Source organism: Phoca vitulina, unplaced genomic scaffold (genome assembly GCF_004348235.1).
Source record: "Phoca vitulina isolate PV1807 unplaced genomic scaffold, GSC_HSeal_1.0 scaffold24, whole genome shotgun sequence".
Lineage (NCBI taxonomy): Eukaryota > Metazoa > Chordata > Mammalia > Carnivora > Phocidae > Phoca > Phoca vitulina.
Genome location: NW_022589727.1, coordinates 18,177,936 through 18,204,226, shown reverse-complemented (window position 1 = coordinate 18,204,226; position 26,291 = coordinate 18,177,936). Strand labels below are relative to the sequence as shown.

General features: G+C 45.4%; 1 protein-coding gene across 5 annotated transcripts in view; it reads left to right on the top strand.

Annotated features, from left to right (window-relative positions):
- LAMA3 (laminin subunit alpha 3) overlaps nt 1-25,920 on the top strand; it is a 254,797-nt gene extending 228,877 nt beyond the window's left edge. For all 5 annotated transcript variants that reach the window (XM_032421296.1, XM_032421298.1, XM_032421300.1 and 2 more), the window contains 13 exons: nt 538-655; nt 1,045-1,185; nt 3,440-3,579; nt 4,352-4,483; nt 5,811-5,964; nt 10,316-10,485; nt 14,212-14,395; nt 15,997-16,137; nt 20,541-20,700; nt 20,797-20,927; nt 23,124-23,217; nt 24,502-24,621; nt 25,369-25,920. In XM_032421296.1, coding sequence (XP_032277187.1) covers nt 538-655; nt 1,045-1,185; nt 3,440-3,579; nt 4,352-4,483; nt 5,811-5,964; nt 10,316-10,485; nt 14,212-14,395; nt 15,997-16,137; nt 20,541-20,700; nt 20,797-20,927; nt 23,124-23,217; nt 24,502-24,621; nt 25,369-25,514 — 1,831 coding nt within the window. In that variant the 3' untranslated portion in view covers nt 25,515-25,920. The remainder of the gene's footprint in view (nt 1-537; nt 656-1,044; nt 1,186-3,439; nt 3,580-4,351; nt 4,484-5,810; nt 5,965-10,315; nt 10,486-14,211; nt 14,396-15,996; nt 16,138-20,540; nt 20,701-20,796; nt 20,928-23,123; nt 23,218-24,501; nt 24,622-25,368) is intronic.
- The last annotated feature ends 371 nt before the right edge of the window (nt 25,921-26,291 follow it).

Here is a 26,291-nt window from a genome sequence, read left to right as displayed (position 1 = left end):
AGCAATTCCTGTGCATTAACTTGTTTAATCCTCACAATGCTTTCCATTGTTCCAGCCTGGCATTGGTTAAATACCAAGCCACATTTTCCATCGCTGACTAGAACCAGAATGCAACCGATTGTTTCTACTGAGTTAACAGTAACTAACTTAAAAGTGGACAGGAGAAAAAGCAAAGTGTTTTTTAGGGCATTCTTGGCTCTACTAAATAATGTACTTATTAATATGTATTGATATAATATTTATAGTATTAGATATCGTACATTTTCTGTCACTGTACTTTTTGAGGACACTGGCCATTCTTCTGTCAACACTATTAACGTTCATTTTTAAAGCTGAGAATGCTGAATCACAGAGAAAGGAAGTCGATTTTCTCAGCTTCACAAAATAAGTAGAGTTATAGAAATCCCATGAGAACAGATACCCATAAAATACATACTCGTTTATGGGTGAGAAGTACCAGACAGTGCAGAGTTTCAGCTCCAATTCTCAGACAAACCGGGTCTGGTACATCTCTTCCTTTTTTGTACCCCAAATCAGGTTTAACATTTCTACACCTGGTTTCCGAGGCTGCATGAAAAATCTGAAGAAAACCAGCGGTGTTGTTAGGTTGAATGACACTGTGGGAGTCACAAAAAAATGCTCAGAAGACTGGAAGGTAAGAATTCAAAACCTTCCAGAGCAGTGCTGCTCCCCGGCCAACCCATCTTGTAGTCATTTATAGACCAGCGCTAGAGTTTTTCTGGTAGCACACAGTATTATGGCAAACCGGTTCATTTCTACTTCCCACATATGTGTGCGAACTGGTTCATTTCTACTTCCCACATATTTGCAAGACACACAACCCCTTCACATTTGCATATTACATTTGTAAGAAAAAAGAAATACCAACTCTACACACAACTCATGCAGAAAAGGAAACTGTTTCTTCCTGAGGCAACAGAAACCACATTAATCAGCTCAGGTGAAGCAATACAGGATAAGATCCTGGATTTCAGCCATCAAATCATTCCAATGCCAGTAATTTATTCCACATTTGCATTTCAGCTCGTGCGATCTGCCTCATTCTCCAGGGGTGGACAATTGAGGTTCAACAATTTGGACCTCCCTTTGCCCAACGAATTCCAGGCCTCCTTTGGGTTTCAGACCTTTCAACCGGGTGGCATGTTGTTTAATCTCCAGGCACAGGTATGAAATATTGCATGAATACTGAATAAGACTTAAACCTGACTCAAAGTTTGATGTCAAAAACAGTAGAGAGATTTTGATGGTAAACTAGTTGGGCATTTTATCCATTATCACACGGTAAATGACATTGCATATTTCAACCATGGAGGTTACTCTTCATCCTGGGGCAAGTCCTAAAAGAAATAAGGCTAAGAAAGTACATTAGACTTTACAGAGTTGAATTCATATGTATTCATGGACTCATTTTCATTCTTCTTAGGTTTATTTCACGAGTAAAGGTGAATTATAACTGTTATAAGTAATAATGTAACCTAAAGTTTTAGATCCAAGAAAAAAATCCAAATGTGTCCCCACTATTCCTTTTTGATTCCACAAAAGATAGCTCTTCAGATTCCTTTTTTGCAGCAGTAGCTGGTTGGACAATATTTACATCTGGGGAATGAGAGAAAATAGGGTCCTTGGCTCTTTGTTCATGTACAACGGAGCGACAAGGTACGCTTTATAGCTTCATAGGATTTCATTTGTGTGGTCATGTAGGTATAGAGGTCAACTAATATTTAGAAATCCCCTTGTGGAATGAGGGGGATTTTAACACAGAAGTAGAAGTAGAATACTGACATTCTTGGATGTGTTTCTTTAGGATTGCCAGCACAACAGACATTTAGTATTTGTCGAAAGAAAGAAGAGTAGCCGACTCTGTGGCGATGTCATATTAGAAGGCCTTGTCTCTCTTGATATATATTTGCTCATCAGCCTTTAGAGATCTTTTTTTTTTTTTAAACTACCCCCTGAAGGAACATGTGTCAGCATTTTGACTGCAAGAGTGCCTTTTCTATCAAAGTAGGATGTTTCGACCTAGTTCTTTTGACACCCAGTGCTTGTTTCCCCTGCCAAGGGTAGGAGCACAGAGTACACAATATACAAAATGGTTAAAAACTGGCAGAAGAGTTGACTGAGCAAAAGAGGGGATCACTCCTAGACAATGGAGGGATCCTAGAAATACCCCAGGAACACTGCCCTCAACTTCATAATGGGTTAGCTAAGTCATACATATAAATTGGCATTCCTTTACCCAACTCATAATGAATATTGCCAACTGAAAAAAAACAAATTAAACTGATAGTGGCTACAATCGCACATTGTAAAAATAGTTTTATTTAGTTTTTTTAAAGATTTATTTATTTGAGAGAGAGGGAGCATGAGTGGGGAAGGAGCAGAGGGAGAAGAAGAGAGAGAATCCGCAAGCAGACTCCCCGCTGAGTGCAGAGCCCAATGTGGGGCTCGATCCCAGGACCCTGAGATCGTGACCTGAGCCAAAATCAAGAGTCAGCTACTTAACCGACTGAGCCATCCAAGCGGCCATATAAAAATTGTTTTAGACTAAAAGCTCACTGAATGATCACATCTTGTTGAAAATTGCAAAAATTGTACTTGGTAGAAAAAAAAATCAACAGAATTAAAATGACAACTGCAAAAACTACACATATTTTTTTTATTAAGAATTAACAGAATCGAATCATCGTGCCAAAATTTAGATCTGCAGAGTTTGACATCAGAAAATTGAACTTCCTAGGAATTATGACCAGAAAATAAAAAATTCATAATGACTAAAGAGAAGATATCATTGCTATAATCATATATTTTAAAAAATGGATGAATCAAGTCTTCATCACAAAATTGATTCAGAAAAGAATTGATCCTGATGAAAATAACTTCAACAGATTGGCTTAACTGTTTTGTATCATTTATGGAGAAGTTAAATTGGTTTATGGAAAAAAAAAAGAAAAAAAAGGGGGGGTGCCTGCGTGGCTCAGTCAGTTAGGCGTCTGCCTTCAGCTCAGGTCATGATCTCAGGGTCCTGGGATTGAGCCCTACATGGGGCTCCCTGCTCAGCGGGGAGTCTGCTTCTCCCTCTCTCTCTGCCCTTCCTCCTGCTTGTGCTCTCTCTCTCTCTCTCTCTGTCAAATAAATAAAATCTTTAAAAAAAAAAATGGTTTACGGACGTAGGTCCATAAGATGCTTTTGACAGATTCAACAGTGTTGAAATACTTTGCATAACACTTTTATATTCATAAACACAGAGTCAGAATATTCAAAAATAATCTTTAGATTGAAATAGTGAAGTCAAAACATTTGGGCCAAAACATCCTGACTGTCTTATCCGTAGTGTTGATCATAACTTCAGTATCGACACCGTCCTAATCTTTCAGTGGAAGTTAATGACATTGATGGGTATGTTCTGTGGTGGTTTCAGACACGGAACCTGCAGGTCTCCCTGGAAGATGGTCACATTGAACTGAACACCAGGGATAGCAACAGCCCGATTTTTAGATCTCCGCAGACGTACACGGATGGTTCACTGCATTATGTATCTGTAATAAGTGACAACTCTGGGTGAGTACGATGGCACTTTCGCCAGAGCTCTAAGACTTTTATTTAGCTTAATGGAATTTTCTAGTATCTTTTTTGTGAAGTATGTGTCCTTGATGCTAACACTATTTTACTAGTAAGTCTTAGCCTTCTTCCTGGTTCTGTATCAATGTCCTCATTAAAAAAAATAATAATAAAATCAATCAGCCAAAAGGTGGGTGGATAAACCAACTGTGGTCTATTCAAAATGTGGGAATGAAACCGGAGTAATGAGCACAGAAGATCTACAACTGTATAGAATGCCGTGGATGAACCTCGCAGCGTCCTGCTGAGTGAAAGAGGTCGCACATAGAAGAATTCATCTTCTATGATTTCATTTATATAAAATTCAAAAACAGGCAAAATTAATTTCTTTTATCAGAATTCAGGACTCGGGGGTTATACCCTCAGACGGGGAAAAGGGGGCACAAGGCAGGGTTCCTGGGTGCTGGTCGGTTCTGCTTCTGTGGCTGGGTGCTCCTGTCGTTGGTGTATTCACGCTGCAAAAAATTCACTGAGCACACAGGATATGTGCACTTTCTGTATGTATAGACTGCTTTAATAAAAATACAATAAAAAAGAAATACATGAAAAAAATTTTTTAAAAATTAAATGCTCTTTAAAAATAAATCTAGTTTAACAAGTTACTTTAGGTTAAAGATATGGAGTCCGAATCGAAGAGCCTCAGTGGGCCATGTGGTGAGAAACTTTTCTTCCCCGCCATTCTCACTCTTGTTTTGCCTTCCTCTTCGTCCAGACTCCGGCTTCTCATTGATGACCAAACTCTGAAAAGTAACCAAAGGCTACAGGACTTGTCGGGTTCCCAGCATCCCCTGTATCTGGGCGGGAGTCACTTCGAGGGTTGCATCAGCAACGTTTTCATCCGGAGGTGCGTGCCTTGTTGCGGGTGTGCGGCTGATGAGCGTGGCCTGCCTCCGGGAGGGCATCCCCTTGCTCTAGTAGTGGAGTTGGATTTGTCACCACGTGCAGCCTGAGGCTCTCATTCCGCCAACTTTCAAACGCCTTCTTAGACAAGATACACACACTAGAAAGAAACCACCTCCCACGAACACCTCACCTGGGCCCAGCCTCCCTTTGTAGGAACAGCTTTGGCACAGAACCTTGGGAAAGGTCTAGTGAAAGTTAACTTTCAGATTATGGCCCTGAAGATTTTCCATACTGAAATTTTACTTCATTTTAATCAAGGTCATGCAATTTGATTTCATCAGTGCTCCCCTGTTTTGGGGGGTTGGGGACTTGCATGGGCCAGCACTGCTGGGAAGCCAAATCGCTACCATGTCGAACCCGACCGTGACTTTTCATAGAGAGAGGAGCCTGGTCCTTGCACGCAAATGTTTAGATGTTCTTTTCTTTTGATTCAAAATGTTCGCTTTTTATTTTTTTATTTTTTTTAAAGAATTATTTATTTATTTGACAGAGAGAGATAGTGAGAGAAGGAACACAAGCAGGGGGAGAGGGAGAGGGAGAAGCAGGCTTCCCGCAGAGCAGGGAGCCAGATGTGGGGCTCGATCCCAGGACCCTGGGATCATGACCTGAGCCGAAGGCAGACGCTTAACGACTGAGCCACCCAGGCGCCCCATGATTCAAAATGATCGCTTTTTAGATAAAAGCCAAAACCCTCCCCAGGGCAGAAGGAGGGCCCAGGACTGGTCAGGAACCTCGGCAACCTGTGGGGAGCTTGGGGGCTCCTGCTGTCCATCAAGGCTCAGACAACAATCATAAGATAAGCAGATTTATCTGTGAGACTCTCCTGCTCAAATGCAGCAAGATCAACCTTTCTGCAAACTCACCTCTAAGGTTTCCTGATGTTCACCATCATTCTAGGTCATCGGTGCCCACTTTTCTCCTCTCTGCATAGTTCATTTTCACATTTCTAAATGACACCTGTTCCAAAGAAAGCACTATCATACTCTGGCTTTGCCCCAGCCCTAACCATTCAAGTCAATGAAATTTCTGAGCCTTCCTGCCGGCAAGGCATGGTGCTGGGTATTACAGGGAATGCAGAAGTGGGTCACAGCCCATCCTCCTCTCTGAGCCTGGTGTCTCCTCTAGATATAATGCGCGGGTAGGAGATGAAAGTGCACCTAAAGCCTGACAGTAAGAATGCGTAGTTTTGAAGCAAGCTCTCTCTGCCAGTGCATCTTCCTTGAGATTTCAGAGTTGGACAGTGGTTTGCCTCTTCGCCCTCATTCCAGGCAATCAGGGAACCCTGCGGTCCTGGACTTGGCCAATAAAACTTTCAAGAGAGATGTGTCCCTGGGAGGCTGCAGTTTAAACCCACCACCTTTCCTCCTGTTGCTCAGAGGTTCTACGAGGTTTAACAAATCCCACACTTTGAATATCAACCAGGTAAGTGTACCCAACACTGGCTTTTGCTTCTCCCTTGGGGATTCTCAGAAGCGAATCCTACCTCATGTGAGATGTTGGGGAACGGGTGGGAGTGGAGGGAGGGGTGTAGATCGCCTGATCCCTTGGTGGTCGGTGCCTCCAGGAAGTGGGATTGATGGGTCAGCAACAGTTGGATTATACCAAAGTGTAAAAAATGTTTCCTCTCTTTTACTTTGTATCTTGGTGAAAATTTGGCAATTTTTGAGACAGAACAAATTAAAACCTAGGTTTCTCAAGTCCTATAGATGATGTCTTGCTCTTTTGACACTTCTGTTGTGTCTCCAACAGGCACAATGAGTTTCTCTAGAATACAGGAGTCATGCCCCTTCCCCTGCCCACAGACAGCCCCCGACCCTGCCTCTTACGACAGCACGTATGCGCGCACCCAGGCGTTGCCAAGACCAGTGCGGTTTGACCTTGAGTGCACGTTAGAAACAGCTGGGGAGCTTTTAAAAGCCTAATGCTCAGGTTGCATCCCACCCAATTAGGTCAGATGCTCTTGAGGTGGGTCCAAGCGGCAGGAGTTGATAAAGCTTCCAGGGGATCCTAATGTGCAGCACTAAGAGAGGCTGAAAGGAAGAACAGTTTCTGGTTTGAAGGAGCAGAAGCATCATAATGAATTGGACACAGGGTTAGGACTTAAGGAATTCCTCGCTGTGCCCGAGGTCAACAGTCTGACCTCCCCATGTCTGGAGGTTACAATTAAAACGATTAATGGATAAGGCTGAGCACCTCCTATGTGCTGGCTATTGCGCTAAGCTCTTTAAGTGGCTTTTCTTACTAAATCGACAAGTAACCTTGTGAAGGAAGTAGTAGTACTATCCTTCTGTACTTTCGTATCATCATACTAAAGTCATAATAGCAAGCGAGTATATGAGCAGCCACGTGTTACAGAACAAGATGCTGCAGTGTAGAAAGGTCAGCAGTTTGCCCAAGCTCCCACAGCTAGAAGGTGGAGTTGGAATTCAAAACCAGACAGCCTCCTCCCACAGCCTGTGCCCTCTTAAAAGCAGCGCGCTTCTGTTCAGCACACTTTTCGCTCACCGTCAACCCCATGCCACTTGCCTGCCAATATTTTCCCTGCGGCACAGTGATTTGGAGGAGTTGAATAGAGAGCACATAATCAGAAATGTTCTACGCTATTAAGAAGAAATATAGTTCATAGAGGGGAGTCATTTTACTGTTATGAGAAGAACATCTTTAGGACGGCTCCTTCAGGAATGAAATCACATGAAATCACTTTTTTCATCAGAAGGCTGAAAGTTACGGAGAGACTAAATTAACACAGCGATGGTAGAGATGGAGAGAAGGAAATGGATTCAAAGCTATTTAGAAGACAGAATGTACAGGACCCAGATAATAATTGAATGTGGGTGGTAAGGGAGAGGCAGGAGTTAATACAATTCCGAAGCATCTAGTCCAGGTTATTGGATGGATGGAGGTGCAGTTCATGGAGATAGGAGAAGGACAAGTATTTAGAGGAAGAGACTGAATGGAGCGTGTTTTATATTGAGTGACAGGTGCCCGCAGGACATCTACAGGGAGAAAGCTGGTGGGGGCCTGTCAGATGTCGCTGAGTGGGCCTCAGTGGATGGCGGGCGCGGGGTCTGGAGTTATCCATGTGGGAGCCGCCATGAACACACTGTATTTAATTGTACCCCTGTTCCGTGCAAGCCCCCAGATTATGTGGAATAAGACATTGATTCTGCCTCCAAAAGCTCACTGCCAGAAAGAAAGCAAACAAGCCACAAAACTTAGTGGTGAAGGACTAGACTTTGGGATCAGACTTACTGGGTTTGCATCAGGCTTACTAGGTGTGTGACCTTGAGTGATTATATAACCTCTCTGTGGGTCTATTTCCTGCAACATAATGAGGATATATAAAGTAATATCTTGTAGTGGTGTTGTGAGAGTTAAATGAGGTACTAAACACAAAACATGTAGCCAAGTGCCTGGCACATGGTAAGCATCAGCTGTGATCATTATATACCCTCATAACCTAAGTGAAAGGCACAAAACATGCAACAGGCCTGGGGTGGCAGGAGTTTGCCTGCCCCAGAGATCAGGAGGTGACACAGGAGCTGGGCCTGGAGGATGGGTTGGATTTAGACAAGTGAGTGTCGCTGCTGCGTGAGCAGAAGCCCAAAGCCCAGAGGCGGGATGTGGGTGCAGCTCAGGTACAAGACCCTTTCCATGCATTCTCTCTCATCTTCAGTAGTTTGCAGGCTCTCTCAGTTTTCACCACACCCCTCGGAGAGCAGAATAAACTACCAACTCTATAGGTAGGGAACTGAGTCTCAGAGAGGCTTAAAAAAAACAAAAACAAAAACAACAACTTGCCTAAGAGCACCCAGTCAGTAAATGGTAGACTCAGAATTCAAACCTAGGGCTGTAGATCTCAGATGTTCTCTTCAGACTACATCCTGTGGCTTCTATAGGCTTGGAAAGCTTGGTGAACAGGGGAAATTGGGTGGAGAAAGAGTGACAAGGTCAACTCAGAATTCCACATTTGAGCCTCATCAGGCATAGGATGGCCTGACATAATTTTGACATTTTTCTATAGTCAGCATGAAGCCATTGAAAGGCCTGCTTTAAGCCATGTTTAAATAAACTGGCAGGAGCCTGTGGGATGGTTTGGTGAGGGAAAGTTCTAGAGACAAGGAGTCAAACTGGCAAAGTACTACAAAGTCCAGACAAGAGAGTCAGGAGCCTGACTTTCAGGGCAGAGGGACTAGGACTGAAAAGGAAGGAGTGGCAATCGTGTCACAGAGACAAAGGAGGACACGGAAGCTAAACTCGGGGAAGAGGCAAGGGAGGTGGGTGTCCACCATGGCCAGGATGTAGGGCCTGGATGCCCCGAAAGACGTGGGAGCCATTATGAGAAGGAAGAGTTGGTGACAAAAGTTATTTATGAAATCTGCTCATCTTGATGTTACTGCTCTTGATACACAAAGAAGAATCTTTCAGGGAGGGAGTGAGGCCCCACTCTTGCGAGCCCCAGGCAGGAAGCTCCACCAGCATCCAGGTTTGGCTGGATTTGAAGTGGTTTTAAGCAATTCATCTAACTTTCTCGTGGGCATGATTGCTCATCTCCACTCAGCAATGTGTAAGCACAGAACGTTTTAAATAACTGGTATCAGGTTTCCATTCTGAGCACCCTGTCCAGGAATTGGGTCCGGGAGGAAAACCTGATCTTGAAGGAATTTAAATTTGTTGGGGAGCCTTTAGTTATTAGCTCCAAGTGTAAAATGACTTAAACAATAAGAGGATCTATAAAGTCACATAACGGACAGCTTGAGGACAGGTAGGCTTAAGGCCTGGCTGGTCTCAGCTCACCTCAGCTCCACCCTGCGTAGTTCGGAGCTTCATATACTCAGGGGACGATGCCCAGCACTAGAGCCACGGATCAGCTTGACTTTATTAGTAAAGATATTATTTCTCAGAGGCCCCGCCCCCTACGTCCCCTCCAGGCTCATTGGCCAAGAGGGAGGTCACATCTTCCTCTCTCATCCAATCCCTGGCACAGCGAATCCCCACTCTTCCCTTCAACAAATAGAGATCCCAGCTGAGCTCTGGTCTTGTGGGAGTCGTGGACGCAGGATCAAAATCTGGGTTCTTCCTAGCCGAGAAAAAGGGAGGAATGGCTGGAGAGTCTCAGTTTCTAACAACATTTTTTCTAGTCCTACTTTATATTTATTACAGTTGTTTTTCAGCATTAAAACTTTGTTCTGTTCAAAAGTTCAACACATTGTCTAAGCTCAGGACACACTTCTGTGTGTGGCTCAATTCTAATTAAAGTTGAGACAGGCTGGGGTCCCCCACCAACACACACACACACCCGCCCTGCCGTACACACCCCTTCTGGTTCCTGCTCTCTGTTTTTGCACTGCCCTGCTGCAGAAACCCAAGTGAATGGCTCCAGGAGAGGTGGCGGGTTGGCGGCTGCATGGCCCGGGGACTGGGCGGTGCAGGCTCAGGCTGTGGGCCCAGTGCGGGCTCTCTCAAGAGGCACTATGATTATTCCACAGCTCCATGGTGTGTGTGTTGGCGGGGGGGGGGGGGGGGGGGGGGGTTGGGGGGGGAGGGGGGGCTCTGGATACCCACTGGCCCAGGTGCAGCAGCTGTCAGGAAAGAGACCAGACTTGTGTCAGATGGGAAGAAGGTGCATCCTCCCCAAGGATGAATTCATCTCCATTGAATTAATCTCCTAGGATCGAAGTAAAAACTGAGCAAGGCTCTTAGCAAGATAAGTATTCTATACTCTTTCCCCCGATAATGAGCTGTCCTAAGTTTGTGCTTCTCTACCTTGCAGCCGTTGCAGGACACGCCGGTGGCCTTCCCACAGAGCATGGACATGTGGCGAGAGGCCCAGTCTTGCCTACCACCTCCCCGGGCCCAGGCCAGTCAGGGAGCCCTCAGGTTTGGGGACAGGCCCACCAGCCACTTGCTATTCACGATTCCCCAGGAGTTGGTGAAACCCAGGTATTTTGAATATTCCTGCCCCCACACCGACTCAGAACCTGACTCCACAATCGTATCCCAGCGCAGGCCGGCCGGCAGGACACCACGCACCTGCCACTAATGAAGTGGCAACACCACTTTTGTGGAAAGAGGTGCTGGCCTGCACAGGACACGGCGCGTGACTGCCCCAAGTGCGCTCCGTCCCCGCCGCCGGAAAGCACGCGTGCGCTGCTCAGAGGCTGAAACAATCCGCTCCACTCTGGTGTAGAATTGACGGCGTTCCAAAAATATGACTGATACTTCCTTTCAAAGCTGCTATTTATTTCTATGATAAATCACCTTTCTTCTCTACATTCTATAGTCAGAGAAAAATAATTCTTGTAAGTAGACTCAGTGCCAGATAGATCATTTTTAGAGAGCACTTTTGGACTTCTTGTGCTAACAAGTTGCCTCTTTTCTGGGGAGGAGGGAGTGAACAGAGATATTAATTATGTCAGAAAAAAAAGGGAAACAAGGCTTGTCATTTTCATGTGATTTGGAGACATAAATAACAAGGTGCCAAAATTCCTTTATGATTTATGTACAGAAGAATTTCCCAGGGTCGAAATGGCCTGGCTTTAAGACCAAGCTTTCAATCCCCACTCAGCCACTTGCTGGCTGTGTGACCTCAGGCCATTTGCCAGATCGGTCTTCTGGGATGCAGACGTGAAGATAGGACTAGATGTTGCAAGAGATGAGTTGTTCCTGTGGGAGATAAAGGTGGAGGCAGCAGGGGCTGGTGGGAAGAGCCTTCCACTGAGACTGGGGCCCGGCACCTGTGAACGATGGGGCCGCCGCAGCAAAGGTCACCCCTTAGAAGAGTCCAATGTTGGGCATCAATGGCCTGGCTCTAGTTTTGCTGTTGAGCTCAGTCCTTGGCTGGGAGTCACCCATATGCCACTGCAGATCTGAGGGCATGGGGGCTGGGGGCTGCCACCCACGGTGTCCCTGCAGCCGGTTCACTCAAAGGGGGTTTGGAGCAGCAAGTCGATGGATACCACAGGCTGTTGTTCAACTTTTCTAAGCCTCAGCTTTCTCTCCATGAACTTGACATCATCAATGTTTTCACAAGTTGCTACATCTCTTTGAACCTCAGTTTTCTCATCAGTTAAATGGAGCTGATAATGCTTTCCCTGCAGGGAGGGATGCAGTAGCTTGCAAGGAGCTGGCCCTGGGAGGCCCACTCAATAAGCCAAGTGCACGATTCACAGGCAGATGTGAAGGCCGGAAAAGGGAAGGGTGGCATTCAGAAGGAGAACCCTATGCCAGCAGCCCCCCATCTCTATTTGTGCCACCGAAAGGCTGGGGATCCCTGATTTGCCAAGGGAGACTGAGAAGTGAGGTCCCCCTCAGTTATTTGCCCTTCCCGGGGCTACCTCTTGGGAGGAAGGCCCACTCCCCATCACCGTGCTCTTGGTCAAGACCAAGTCTCTGTGTAGATGCTGCCCAGCCTCCCCGCCCTCCTGCCTGGGCTCTGGCGCTCCCCCACCAGCGCTGCCCTCCCCTCACCCCACAAAGCCCCTTCCTGTCTCGCATCTCCTCTCAGAGCACACTTAGTGTGGCGAGTTCTCTGGCTTCTTCTGATGATTCAACCCCAGCACCTTCCCTTGCAGCACTAACATATACATAATAAATGAGAAAAGGAACATTTTAACAGGGAAGTGGCAAAAAGCAATCACTAGTAGATACAATTTTTAAATTATTGAAGTCTCAAATATTGTAGCCATCGGAGTATATTTTCAGGATGAGGCAAGTCCAGAATATGGGCTATTCCGTTGTTTTCATTCTAATTTATATTCTAGCAATTCGTTGCCTCTCCTTTAAAATGCTGCACCACTATTTTATCTTTTTGGTGAATGTATAAAAATGCCACTTCACTCTCTGCCTTATTCTCCCATCCACCAGCAATGAAGAGTCTGAGCTGCTGTATCATATGCTGGGATTTGAATCTACTGGCATCTTTTTTGGGTGTTAGTCAGTTAGCCTTTTATGAAAGAAAGCTGCTTTAAGAAATAACTCTGGAAAGCAAATGTCAAGCCTGATAAGCAAGCCCACATACGTAAAGTACTTTAATTCTGTAGCAAGTTCGAATAGCCTCCTTAAATTGGCTAACCCTCATTCTCCAAGCCTCCGCACATAGCTACACCAAGAGAAATATTGAGCGGTGTCACCATCTGGTTGGTTTAATTTAACATATATAGATTTCCCTTTCGTTTTGAAGAACATCACCCTCAAGGAAACTCCCTAATCTAAAAGATTCAACTTTCTCAGTGTTTGCTCAGCCTCACGATATTAAAAAGCAAAGAGAAGTAACAGTGCCATTTTCTCTTTCATTTCCTGATTCTGCTCCAAGTTTTCCATTTACCATTTAATTCAGCTATTCAATTAACTACTTAATTCAACTCAGCTATTTGTCGAGTGCCTGCTGTGTATGAGGCACCCCCTGGGGATGCAGCTTTAAACAGGAGAGACCTAGGTTCTGCCTCTGTCACCCAAGGAGTGGGTGATGACAGCCTGCTGATACCTGGGTCCCCCACCACCTTTGCACGCTGTCCTTTTAGGCACCCTCGTCAGTGCACCTGTGCACCAGAAACAGCTCGAGAGGGAAACATCCATTGCTGCATTCCCAGGGCTCACCACAGAGGCTTATGCGTGCTGCAGCCTCCTTAAATATTTGTTGGATGCACGGGTGGCTGGGTAAAGGAGTGAATGTAAATTCTCATGCAAAGTAAATCTTGTTTAGCCAGATGTGCATATGATATGTAACCACCATGCAAAGGAGTATTAACTTTCATTTTCTTCTTTCACTGCGTGGTGCTCGCTTAATTCCTGTTCCATCGTCAGTGGGGTCTTAATTAAGGTCCAAGAAACATAAAAGCGGGTGGGAGAAGGTAGATCTGTACTTTTCTGCCTCTGCCTATGTCTTGCAGAAAGAAAATGCTTACCTGATGCTTAAATCAAATCCTTGTTATTCCATTTGCGCCCCCCCAACACACTTCCCCTTAGAACTTTCCTCTCCTTGCATGTGTACAAAATGGAATGCATATTCACCGGGTTAAAAAGATACAGGCTGCTAAGTGAAATAAGCCATTAGTCACGGACAGGCGAATACTATATAATTGCACTTATATGAGGGACCTAGAGTAATCAAATTCAGAGAGCCAGGAAGGAGAATGGTGGACACGGCGGGCTGGGGGACAGGGAATGCAGAGGTGTTGTTTGATGCGTACAGAATTTCTGTTTTGCAAAGTGGGAAGAGTTCTGGAGACTGGATGCACAACAATGTGCGTGTACTTAACCCTACTATACACTTTTAAAAGGTTAAAATGGCAAATTTTATGTTATGTATATACTTTGCCATGACTTTTTAAAATGTAGATGTTTTTTAAACAGTAAGGCACCTTCTTTCGTGCCATGTGCCAGCACTTACACCAGCAGCTAAGTGTGCCATAGAGCTTCCTCATTATTCCCCAATAGTGTAAGAAAATCATATGCACAACGTTTAATAGCTGGACTCTAATAGCTTTTAAAAATTCCCAAAGAGATACGTCATTGAATCAGTACATGCCTTAGTTTATTCATTTGAATAACGGGGGTTGGGGTGTCTGCACCTCACCCTCTCTTCCGGCTTCAGGGACTCAGAAAAACACTAAAAACACTAAAACCCTCTATTTTCCTTCTTTGCCTGTTGCTTTCTTTTCCCGACAGGTCACGGTTTGCTGTGGACGTGCGGACGGCTTCCCCCAGAGGCCTCGTGTTCTACTGGGGCTCTCAGAACTCCTACATGGCGCTGTATCTCTCCAAGGGACGGCTCGTCTTTGCCTTGGGGGCAGGTGGGAAGAAGCTGAGGCTGAAAAGCAAAGAGAAGTGCAACGATGGGCAGTGGCACACGGTGAGAGCCGGGGCTGCGTGAGAAGCCGCCACCGCCGCGGAGTCCCCCCGACTAACCTGGAGAGGGGTCTCAGCCTCCTGCCTGCCGTGGAGCCCAACACTGGCCGAGCTTGTGTGTCCAGAGGCACCGAGCACCCCAGCACCTTGGCAGCGGAGATCGCTCCGCACACCGGGCAAGGAGGTCGTGCGTGGATGTCTCGGTGCCAAGATGGGCTCTATTCACTGCTTCTTCAGTCCCCGCCATACCTCCCTGGGCTCTGTCCCCTTCCCCTCCCACCCCTGCTGCCTGGACCGTTTCTCTCCGTCAAGACACTGTCCAGGTCTCTGGGACCCCTCTCTGAGCCCGGAATGCCTTCTGCATAACACAAGCCTAATTAAAGACCCACATCCCTAGCTTTCCAGATCTTGCCTGAAGGCATCCCAGATTGCAAGAGATACAGGATAAGAAAGGATAAGAGCTGGGATTCAAGGGACAGGCAGGGCCCAGATCATAGGAGCGTTGAAGCCAAGGTGAGGACTCGGATTTTATTCTGAGTGTCTCTGAAGCTTCGGAAGAATCTTCAACTAAATAAGGAGCATTGTAGGAACAGATGGATATTTTCAAAGCTGTCTTTAGCTGAAGAGATGAAATGGGGGTACGAGTGGCCAGATGGACGCCGCTGCCTTCGCTTCAAGAGGCCGCGGGGAACATGCACGGAGTAAACTGTCTAGCATGTTCTCCGAAAACCGAGAGGGCTCGCTTAGGGGTCGCATGTAGAGCGTGAGAGAAAGAGGGGTCCGAATCAAGTCCTGTGGTTTGGGGCCAGCCATTGGGACGGCAGAGGGACTGCTACTGAGACACAGAAAATGGGGAGAAGGGGCGTGTGGCCAGGGAAGGAGCAATTTAGAGCTGGGGAAGAGCCAGGGTTCTGCTGTGAACCTCCTAGGGTTGAGTGGCCTGTCAGACATTCAAGCCCACCATTCTAGATAGTAAAGGCCAGAGGTCACAGCTGGGAGTATAAGTTGGGGAGGCATTAGTGAACGGTCTCATAGCCGTCAGATGGAGGAGTCCACCCTAGAGCCCAGGGATCTTGACTTTTAGCAAAGAGTTGAAAATGTGTCCTCCCTTGTTAGTAGAAGAAGTAGCCATGGCCCCTTGCTCCAGGAGCCCTGCCGAAGGACTTTTATTTTTTATTTTTTTAATATTTTACCCATTTATATGAGAGAGAGAGAACATGAGGGGGAAGGAGGAGAGGGGGAGGGAGAGGGACAAGCAGACTCCACACTGAGCATGGAGCCCAAAGTGGGGCTCGATCCCAGGACCCTGAGATCATGACCTGAGCTGAAAACCAGAGTCCGACACCCAACCAACTGAGCCACCCAGGCGCACCAAGGAATCCTTCTTATAAAGCTCACTTTTCTAGCTTACTGTCTTCAATATCTAACATAATCTCACAAAATGGTGATGATGATGACAATACTAGGGAAAAAATTTCTGATCTTTTAAAGCTCCTTGAAGAAACAGAAAAACATTGTTTTAAAAAATGTCCTGTGACCAGTAATAAAATACATCACCAATTGTCAGAGGTAAAACATGATTAATATATTTTCTTTACTCTTAAGGTGGTGTTTGGGCAAGATGGAGAGAAGGGGCACTTAGTTGTGGATGGTCTGAGGGCCCAGGAGGGAAGTTTGCCTGGAAATACCACCATCAGCCTCAGAGCACCAGTTTACCTGGGATCATCCCCCTCAGGGAAGCCAAAGGTAAGTAGTTATGCTTCATCAACACATGGAAAGATGCTCAGCATCACTAATCATGAGACAAATGCAAATCTAAAGCACAATGAGATCTCACCTCACCCCTGTCAGAATGGCTGTTATCAAAAAGACAAGAAATAATGAGTGTTGGTGAGGATGTGGGGGAAAGGGACCCTCGTGCACTGTTGGTGGGAATGCAGACTGCTGCAGCCACTCTGGAAAACAGGATGGAGGTTCCTCAGAAAATTAAGAATAGGAATTCCATACAATCCAGTAATTCTACTGATGAGTATTTACCCAAAGAAAATGAAGAAAGACACTAACTCAAAAAGAAATATACACCCGTACATTTATTGTAGCATTATTCACAATAGCCAAGATATGAAAGTAACCCAAGTGTCCACTGATAGATGAATGGATAAAGAAGGTGTGATACACACACACACACACACACACACACACAGGAATATTACTCAGCCATAAAAAAGAATGAAATCTTGCCATTCGTAACAACAGAGCTGGACCTAGAGGCTATCTTGCCAAATGAAATAAATCAGACAAATACCATATAATTTCACTGATATGTAGAATCTAAAAAACAAAACATGTGAACAAACAAGCAAAAAAGAAATAGACTCATAAATACAGAGAACAAACTGGTGGTTGGCAGAAGGGGAGGTGGGGATGGGCCAAATAGGAGAAAGGGATTAAGAGATCAAACTTCCAGTTGTAAAATAAATAAGTCATGGGGATGAAAAGTACAGCAGGTTCATGGTCAATAATATTGTAATAACTTTGGTGATGGACGGTAAGTACACTCAGCATGGTGAGCATTTGGTGCAAAAGAAAATAGTTACGTTTTAAAACCATATATAAAAATAATTCACCTTATGATATAATTATGAAGGTGGTCAAAAGGTACAAACTTCAGTTATAAAATAATTAAGTCCTGGGGATATAAGGTACAACATGGTGACCATAGTTAATAATACTGTATTACATATTTGAAAGTTGCCAAGATAGTAAATCATAAAAGTTCTCATCACAAGAAGAAAAAGATTTGTAACTATGTGTAGCAATGGATGTTAACTAGACTTATTGTGGTAATCATACCACTATATACATATACATAAATATATATATATGTAGAGAGAGAGAGAAAGAGAGAGAGAATCACTATGTTGTATACCTGAAAATAACATTATGTGTCAATTATATCTCAATTAAAAACATTTTAATATATAATCATTATAATTATATAAGATACAAGATATTCAAGAATCTGAAATATTTTAAATAATTTTTTAAAATACCTAATTAATGTCCCAAAGCCCACAGAGAATGATCCCCATTCCTAACCCTTCACTTTTTTTTTTTTTAAGATTTTATTTATTTATTTGACACAGAGAGATAGCAAGAGAGAGAGCACAAGCGGTGGGGGCGGCAGGCAGAAGGAGATGGAGAGGGAGAAGCAGGCTCCCCGCTGAGCAGGGAGCCTGATGTGGGGCTCGATCCCAGGACCCTGGGAAGGCAGACGCTTAAGCCACTGAGCCACCCAGGCACCCCCCCAACCCTTCACTTTTAAGGTTCAGCTTGACACACAGGCCTGGAGGAATGAATCTAGGGCTTCTCCATGGCTTTATAGATGGGAATCTGTTAGTTTCTCTTCCAGGGAATGCAGAAACATAGGTTTTAGGTTGTAGATGGCGATTTTTGTTTAAGATAATGTTTTCCAAACTTTAGCAATTTGTGTCACCTTCATCATCTTTGCCAAACACAGGTAAAAAAATTACTTAATGGCTTGCTCTTGGTCAACTCACTAAGTTTTGTTGTTTTTGTTTTGTTTTGTTTTGTTTTTGCATGCGCTTGTTGGGGGGAGAGGGGCAGAGAGAGGATCTTCAGCAGGCTCCACGTCCAGCACAGAGCCAGAGGCAGGGCTCGATCTCACAACCCTGAGATCATGACCTAGCCGAAGTCAACAGTGGGACACTTAATCAACTGAGCCACCCAGGCACCCCAAATTTAAGTTTATTTTTAAAGGATGTTTTTGTCTCCCCATAAATGGAAACCCAGTATTTTTTATCATAAAGAGTAGGTAACCATAAATATAAATATATGTAAACAAAACAGTGTTATTAAAGTCTGGTCAGATAGTGTGCCTATACTCCATTTGGAGAAAAAAAAGAGTTTGACAAGTGATCGTTATATTAGGTAATTATAAGTGGCATTTAAGACATATTAACGCAAAACTAGAATGTGTTCCTTGTCTTAATCAGAAAGTTAGAAAGGGAAGTGAAAAAGGACTAACTTAATAAGTGAATATGTGTTTTAATGTTATTTGGTATCTGAAATAAAATTATCTCAAGAACCAAACTTAGGAAAGTGCCAAGGTTTCGATGTGGCCATGGCTCCGAGGCTGGGCTCCGTGAGTGCCCTGTCCCTCCTCTCTCCTCCGATGCCAACAGAGCCCCCACCTCACCTGCCTTACATGGGGCACCACACGCAGCTGTCTGTCTTCTCCCTGATTTGCCTTTCACTCCCACACAGTGAAGGAAGATGGTCCTGTCGACAGTTCAGGCCTAGGACCGCCCTCCCCTGAATGTGCTGCCCCACGCTCAGCCCCTCTTGCCCCTTTCCTCGGGGCTGCTGGCCTGTCCTGCTGTGATGTTTGCTTGCAGTGAGGGAGGAAGGGCCAAGACTCAAATCTGGGCCTGGAAATGGACATAATTAGAAGAGGAAATTTCAGCCAACTTGGATTCTAGGCGGTCAGGCTGGCCTAGCCTCGGCCGCTATGTCTCAGCCTGGGCATAGGCTCAGCCTGGCCCACCTGAGTTTTGCACTGGGGTTTGGGCCAAAGCCCCAGCAAGTCAGAAAGTATTGTTTTGCTTTATTTTATATTATACATATAATATACATATATATTTATAATATATAATATAGTTATATATAATCAGTATATATTAATACTGTACATAATAATACATATGTATTATATGTAATGAATATTACATAATATAGTGTAATACCTATGTGATATATGGTATAATACATATATAATAGATAACATTAATTGCCAAAGAGAATCCTCAATGTTAATGTTTGCTTTTCTGTAACCTCTATACCTATTTCCCTCTCAGAGAAATCACAGGGTGGGGTTGCTATTCAAGAGCACAATATGGGTATTCTTTTGACCTGAATAAGTCACACTCAGCATCGTAATATACGGGACAACCCATAGTACTCCATGTATATCACTCCTACAAACCAAGCTTCTTCTTGCAGCATTCCTCCCCCTTGAGGGTACAAACCATGGACTACTCTCCTCCATATCCTTTCAGAGGGCAGACAACATCCAGTCAGCGTCTGCCTCTGAAACCAAAATCTGCAGTCTGCCATTAGGGATCCAGTGTTAGGTGATGACCTTCGCTGGACAGTCTGAGCTTGGTTTCAGATACAGGCTCTTCATTGTATTAGATGGTAAATCTTAAGAAACTAAAAATTTCATCGCCGAGTCCACTTGGTAGTTTATCGTTGATAATATGCGTCTCTAATATCACCATGTCTTAAAATTATCATATACTGTATCTGTTGTGTAGGATTCCAGGGTCCTAAAAGCATTTATTCTGGAAGGGAGTTTAAGGGTTTTATTCAGTGATTCTTTCATTTTTTTTTTTTTTGAAAGTTTCTTAGAAGTTGCAGTCTTTCTTCCCAGAAAAATGCACATACAGAGAACATAGGTATATAATTTAAGGGATCACAGAATCCCCAGAGGTGCATCCTTGGGCCCCAAGTGAGGAGCCCTTGTTCCAGGCCACCTGTAGGTGCTCCACGCATGCCCCCGATGCTACGCATTGTGTCTTATTTTAACTCCACAGCATTCGTGATTTGTTGGTGGTGCACTGAGCCCAACAATATAGGAAGCTTTTTTACACTTTATTATTTTTGGAATGTTTTGGCCTCTTTTTCAGTCAGCTGCCCTGCATTAAGCAATCACATAGGCTCATGAAAACTTCAGAAGTGGTTTGTACCTGCAAAGAGACGGTGAGCTAAGTACACCGTAAGGCGGAAATTTCCCCTGTTACAGCCCCGTCTGTGCGGACCAGGGTCAGGTCCCTGACCAGCACTGGCCAGCAGCCTCCACCGCCCCTGCCCTCTGCACACACACCGCTTGGTTTGGTGGCCCCCTCAAACTTCAGCCACCCACCGGACATCTGGTATGCAGGTTTTTCTTGGCAGTGTGGGCAGGGAGCCAAATACAACCGTCAGGCCCACCTGTCTCCGGCAGGATAGTTGAATCCCCCTACCTGCCCGCTTTTGCAGACAACTGCCCTGCCCTTAACCTTGGCTGCCCCAGTGTGTCTGGGAGGTGTGGCTGAATGCAGTTTGCTTTCTCTTCCGCTTGGTTGCAGAGCCTCCCCCAAAGCAGCTTTGTGGGATGCCTGAGGAACTTTCGGTTGGATCTGAAACCCCTGGACACCCCTTCTGTGAGCGTTGGTGTGTCCCCCTGCGTGGGCGGCTCTTTGGAGAAAGGCATTTATTTCTCCCAGGAAGGAGGTCATGTCATCCTAGGTAAGGGGCAGTTTGGAAGAGTTTATGTCTTGGAGTCTGAAGAACTCGGTCCTTTTTCTTGAATTATGATGTTCTAATTTTTTTTTCTTTTGAAAGCTAACTCTGTGCTGTTGGGGCCCGAATTTAAGCTGGTCTTCAGCATTCGCCCAAGAAGCCTCACTGGCATCCTAATACACGTCGGGAGTCAGCCGGGGAGGCACTTATGTGTTTATATGGAGGCCGGAAAGGTGCGTACCGTGTGATGACAGGGTCTGTGGGTTTCCGTTAGAACCACCTTCATTTCCGGAGACCACAGCAGGGGGCGTTGTGAGGGAGTGGGATCCCATCTTGTTTTAAGAGACCTGATTTCAGGGCTAACTTAGTGTTTTCCTTTAGCAAGTCAGTTGGTCATCATGTTTCCTGTTCATCATCTTTAAAACTGGGAAAACTCAAACAAGCCGGGCTGAATTCTACCTGCACCACTTAGTTATATGGCCCTAGGGAAGCTACTTAACCTACTTCAGACTCACTTTCTTTATCTTTAAAATGTGGATGATAATGCTTATATCTTAGGGCTTTTGTCAAGAGAATAGGAACTGTCATATACTCAATAAATGTTCATTTTTCTCTCTTCCCCCTCACCCTTGTCACATCTCTACTTTTATTCCTAAGGGCAGTGCCAGGAGTTGTGGGATAGATGTTCTCAACAGCTGTCTACACCAGGTCTATGCCCATGGCTTGGTGTCTACTGAGTCAGTTTCAGATTTCCCTTATGGTCCCTGTACCACCCACCAGCATCTCTGGCCTCTGCAGCCAGCCTGGGCCCTTGGTCTGCTCCCCAGGCTTCCTTTGGCTTGGCATGGAATCCTCTTTCAGTGTAGCCTTCTGTGGCCTCCTGCCCATCCCGCATGGGCCTGGTCAGTACCCTACTCTCACCCCTGGGGTCCTATCTCTTTCCTTTTCAAAACCTCTTTTAAAAACCAAATCCTTCCAGGAAGGCCTCAAGGCAAAGAGCAAATCATGATAATGTTAAAGAGAAAAAATTCAACTGAGTGAATTCGAAGATCTCGTTGACGTTATTAATCGAGTCATGAATCAGGCAGCATCCCATTTAGCAAGTAGAGGAGGGCTCTGAGTTGTACAAAATGGAAGGGTTTTATAGGAATGAGGGTGGGGCAAGGAAGTCATTAGAAAAGGAAAAGAAAGGATTCTTCCAGGCAAGGTCACCTTCCATTAGGGGAAGGGCAGGGGGTCTTAGTAGGTGGATTACCTCACCTAACTTTCAGGGTGGGGTTGGGGGCGTGGTGCTGGAGAAGGTCCATGTGACAGATTACAATGTCATGGGTGCTGTTCAGAAAATTCCTGACTGATCTATTAAGACTACGTTTCTAGGGGAGGTTGAGACGTTACTTAGGTTAGGTCTTCAGCACTGGTTTGATGAATTGCCTTGAGTGGCTCCATTCTGGGCCTGTGTTTTTCTGTTCAGCCATAATAAGCAGTTTTCCTTCACCTCTACCCTTCCACAGCTTATTAACGGTGAGGAGAAAACTCCCAGAAGAAGATAAAAGAGCCCAAACTCCTAGAACTCTTTGTATTTGAGATGCAGCCTTTAAGTCTGAGCAAGGCCTCAGGCCAGAGGCAGGAGCAGCTTGCTGGCCTGGAGAGAAGGCTGGCTTTTCAGGGGACGGGAGGGGCTCCAGGAGGGCTTCTGGAGAGGAAACAATCACGCACACAAAAATCGAGACCTGATGACCTTCATAACGGCAGTGACGTTGTTTAGCTGGAAAGTTGCCTGGGCTAGCTACATGCAAATTAATGCAAATTAGTTACCAGCTCGCTTATTTTTGTCCTCGCATTCGTTCACCTTGCTTCAGCCCTTGGCCCTGGCCCAGAGAGTGGGCATGCAGAATTCTACACCCTAGCATGCGTGCCGGACCCCTGCTGCGTGCCCAGTCAAATGCCATCCATGAGCTCGCTAAATTCCTTGAACAAGACCCCTGTGTAAGGCATGCATTCATGGAATTATTATAATTGTCTGGGCCTTGCAGCACGGTGTGCGCCTCAGCCAGCATTTTTGCCTTCCAAATCTCACATCCTTCTAAACAGAGCCGCCGTCACGTATTAACAGCTGAGGAGGGTCTTCAGTGCTCGTCAGCGCCCTCTGAGCTCAGCCTGACAGGGGAGGGGTTGGGATTGGGAGGACAGGGCTCATGGCCTTTGGCAACAACTTCAGGCTGGGCCCTGGGTTTGCAGCTTGCTTGCCTAGGAGGGATGCAGCCGAGAGATTCTTGCAAACACTGGCCCCCGTATGGTCACCTGGTATGGGCGGGGGCTTATGTCTAAAGTGCTCCGGGGCTGGCGCGGTGGGAGGGGTCGGGAAGGGAAGAAGCCAGGGAAGTTGGCTCTACCAGCCCTTCTGAAGGGAAAATGCACGTGTGTTCCAGGTCACGGCCTCTGTGGACAGCGAGGCAGGTGGGATCTTGACATCGGTGACACCGAAGCGGTCTCTGTGTGACGGACAGTGGCACCCCGTGACAGGTACGATGTCCGGTGGCCTGTTGGTCACACACTGAAACAGTCTCCCTTTCCTTCTGGACTTGAAGGTCCCAGAGGCAGCCTCAGCTCCTCAGTCCATTAGCATCTGACCAGGCTCAGCCCCGGTGGGTTAACAGCGGTGAGAACACGTCCATTGTCAGCCCCAGCCGTACCGCTGCCGTTCGGGGTCGCTGCAGCCCGTCCTCCGTCGCCTACACAGGATTTGCTTTTTTCTTTTCTTTCCTTTCCTTTTTTCTTTTCTTTCTCTCTCTCTCTCTCTCTTTCTTTCTTTCTTTTTTAGCTCAGAAAACTGATAAGCTCTGTTTGTTTTCAAGGCAGTATAACATTATGATTTAGATTTTGGCTCTGAAATCAAAAAGAACAAAGGTCAAATCTCAGTTCCAGCCCATACCTGAGTGACCTTGGGCAAACCACTTAATTGCTCTTTATCTTCAGTTTCCTTCTCTGCACAATGGAGGGAAAAGTAGCGTCCACCTCCCGGGGTGAAAATCAAATGGGATAATGTATGTAAAGTGCGCAGCAGGGTCCAATATGTAGTAAGTGCCCAGTAGGTATTTGCTCTTACTGTTGTTGAAGTTCATTGTTGGGCTGTTTTTTCCAACCACCATTTAATATTACAGCAAGCGATGTAGATACACCACTGGGTGGAGAACGGGCATAGCCTCCCAAACCGAATCTGCTGTTTTATGAATAACCTGGGCACGTTAGTTTGGAGATACATTAAACCACATTGGCTAAAATACCTTTTATAAAAAAGCTAGTCTCTCCCTGTCTAATTGGAATGCTAACTCCATGGCGATTAGTTACAATTGTTAATATTGGAGGAATTTTATTTGGAGGGTCAAAAGCGACTCCGTTTTTAGAAGTCAGCGTCTCCCTGGAAAGAAGCTAAGATCGCATGAAATAAACATGGCCTCTGGAGCGGAGGGTCGGAATTCCCAACTCATTCAACTTACAACCAAGCTGTCTTGTCAGGCTCCTCAATGCTTGAGAGTCATAGTGTATTCTCTGGGAAAGAAGAGTAATCATATCTTCCTCACAGATTCATTTTAAGGATTAAGTTCTGTAATATATGTGGAACACCTAAATACCACTTGGTGTTGAGAAATCAGTTGAATTTGAGTCTAGGTTGACCGAATTCCTACCAACAGCACTCTCGTGGGAATGAGTTGAGCAGAAGCCCGTGGTGACACCCTAGCATAGACATTAAACATTGGGCAGGGCTCTCCTCGGGGGACTGACCTGACGAGCTTCCTTTTCCCCCAGTCACCATAAAACAACACATCCTACACCTGGAGCTGGACGCAGAGAATAGCTACACAGCTGGACGGCTCCCCTTCCCACCTGCCAGCACTCCTGAGCCACTACACATTGGAGGTGTCCCAGGTAACTCTCGTCTTGGCTTCTTCTACACCTGTGTTGCCCCACGTCAGCTCTTAACATGTCCATCTTAACCCAGCAAACCCAGTGCCCCTGCCCATGGGTGATTAGCTGGGCAGCGGTTGGCTGAATGGTGGAGACAGAGAGGCCCTTTGCTCCAACACATGGGAAAACCCAATTGCTAGCAATGGGCACATTGTCTAGCCCAGGCCATCTTACTGCTGCTTCTTCTGTCCCAAGCCTATCATTTATAAGCCCCTCTTAAGAGGCTGCATTAACCTAGAAGCCTGATATCAGCAAAGAATCAGGAAAGGGGCTGAGAAACTGGTCTCTCCTCTCTAGGTGTTTAGTTTTACTGGTGAGTTATTAAGCTTTGGGGGGCCAGAATGGGAGGATCATGCAGGTTCTGGAATTTTGCCTGGAAGGAGCCTTGTCATTCTTCCTTCTTTTATGTTCCTCCAAATGATTTGTTAATTTTATGAGTCTTCCATGACCCCTAAAAAGCACAAGAGTTCAGAGTTATTATTTATTGATTGGGGCTGTGGAATTGGCTCCTTTGAAGAACTTGAAGAGTAGCCTTGTTGCTGATTTATCACAGCAGGCCGGGGTGTGGGGGTCCAGCTCAAAGGAGGAGGTGACCGGGTGGCCCGAGACCCTCGGTCCCTTGAGCTCGAAGAAGACTATTTTTTAAATTGGGTACATTCACTTGACAGTATGAATTATCCACTGAATGCCTCTTCTTTTCTCTTGAAGCTGGTTTGAAGACACTGAAGCTCCCGGTGTGGAAATCATTTTTTGGCTGTCTGAAGAATGTTCAAGTGAACCACGTTCCCGTCCCTGTCACAGAAGCCGTGGGCACCCAGGGGACTGTCAGTCTGAATGGCTGTCCTGACCACTAACTCAAACCCATCACACAGCAAGGGAAGTCACCTCCAAGAGCCCAGTTCCCCAACACACCTCTCTCTCTCCCCGCAGGATCGTTCTTGACTTAAGACACCCTCTAGACCGGGTTGCTAGCAAGTCTCATTTTGAATTCTGACCACCCATACTCATCATCTTGGCACTCAGTGCTCCATGTGTATTTTATATAGAAATCCCATTTCTTGAAGATGATGAACAAATTGTTACACGCTTTTGGTAATCTCCTTTCCCACTAAAAATGAAATGTCTTTTAAAGAACATTATCTTCCACCTGTTAAAAAAAAATAAATATCTTTTAAAGCACTTTAAAAACACAAAAATTGTACATGTGTTAAGGGGTTATAACTTATGGGGTTAAATAAAGGCAGTGTACTCTTTAAATGATGATGTTTTATTAGCATTAAACCGATGGCTCGATGGGCATTGTTAATCGTACTAATTCCTCCGCACGTGTTCAGTGGGCCCCCTACAACACAGTTTTCTGCAGGTGATCGTTACGCACATACCGGCAAGGTACCGTGTGTGCTCAATGTTGGACACACAATCAGGCAGAAAAAGTAATTCCTACCCTGAGGGAATATGCAGTCCTACTGGGGAGACACACAATATTCATAAAATAGTAAATAACTAACAAACCGAATTAATGACCCTCTATTTCCCTTTGGTTTCCCACATATAGTCTGCTACCAACCAAGTCTCAATTATGATTATCAATTCCTTGAGGGCAAAGACTGTCTAGGAGGGAGTTGAGGTGG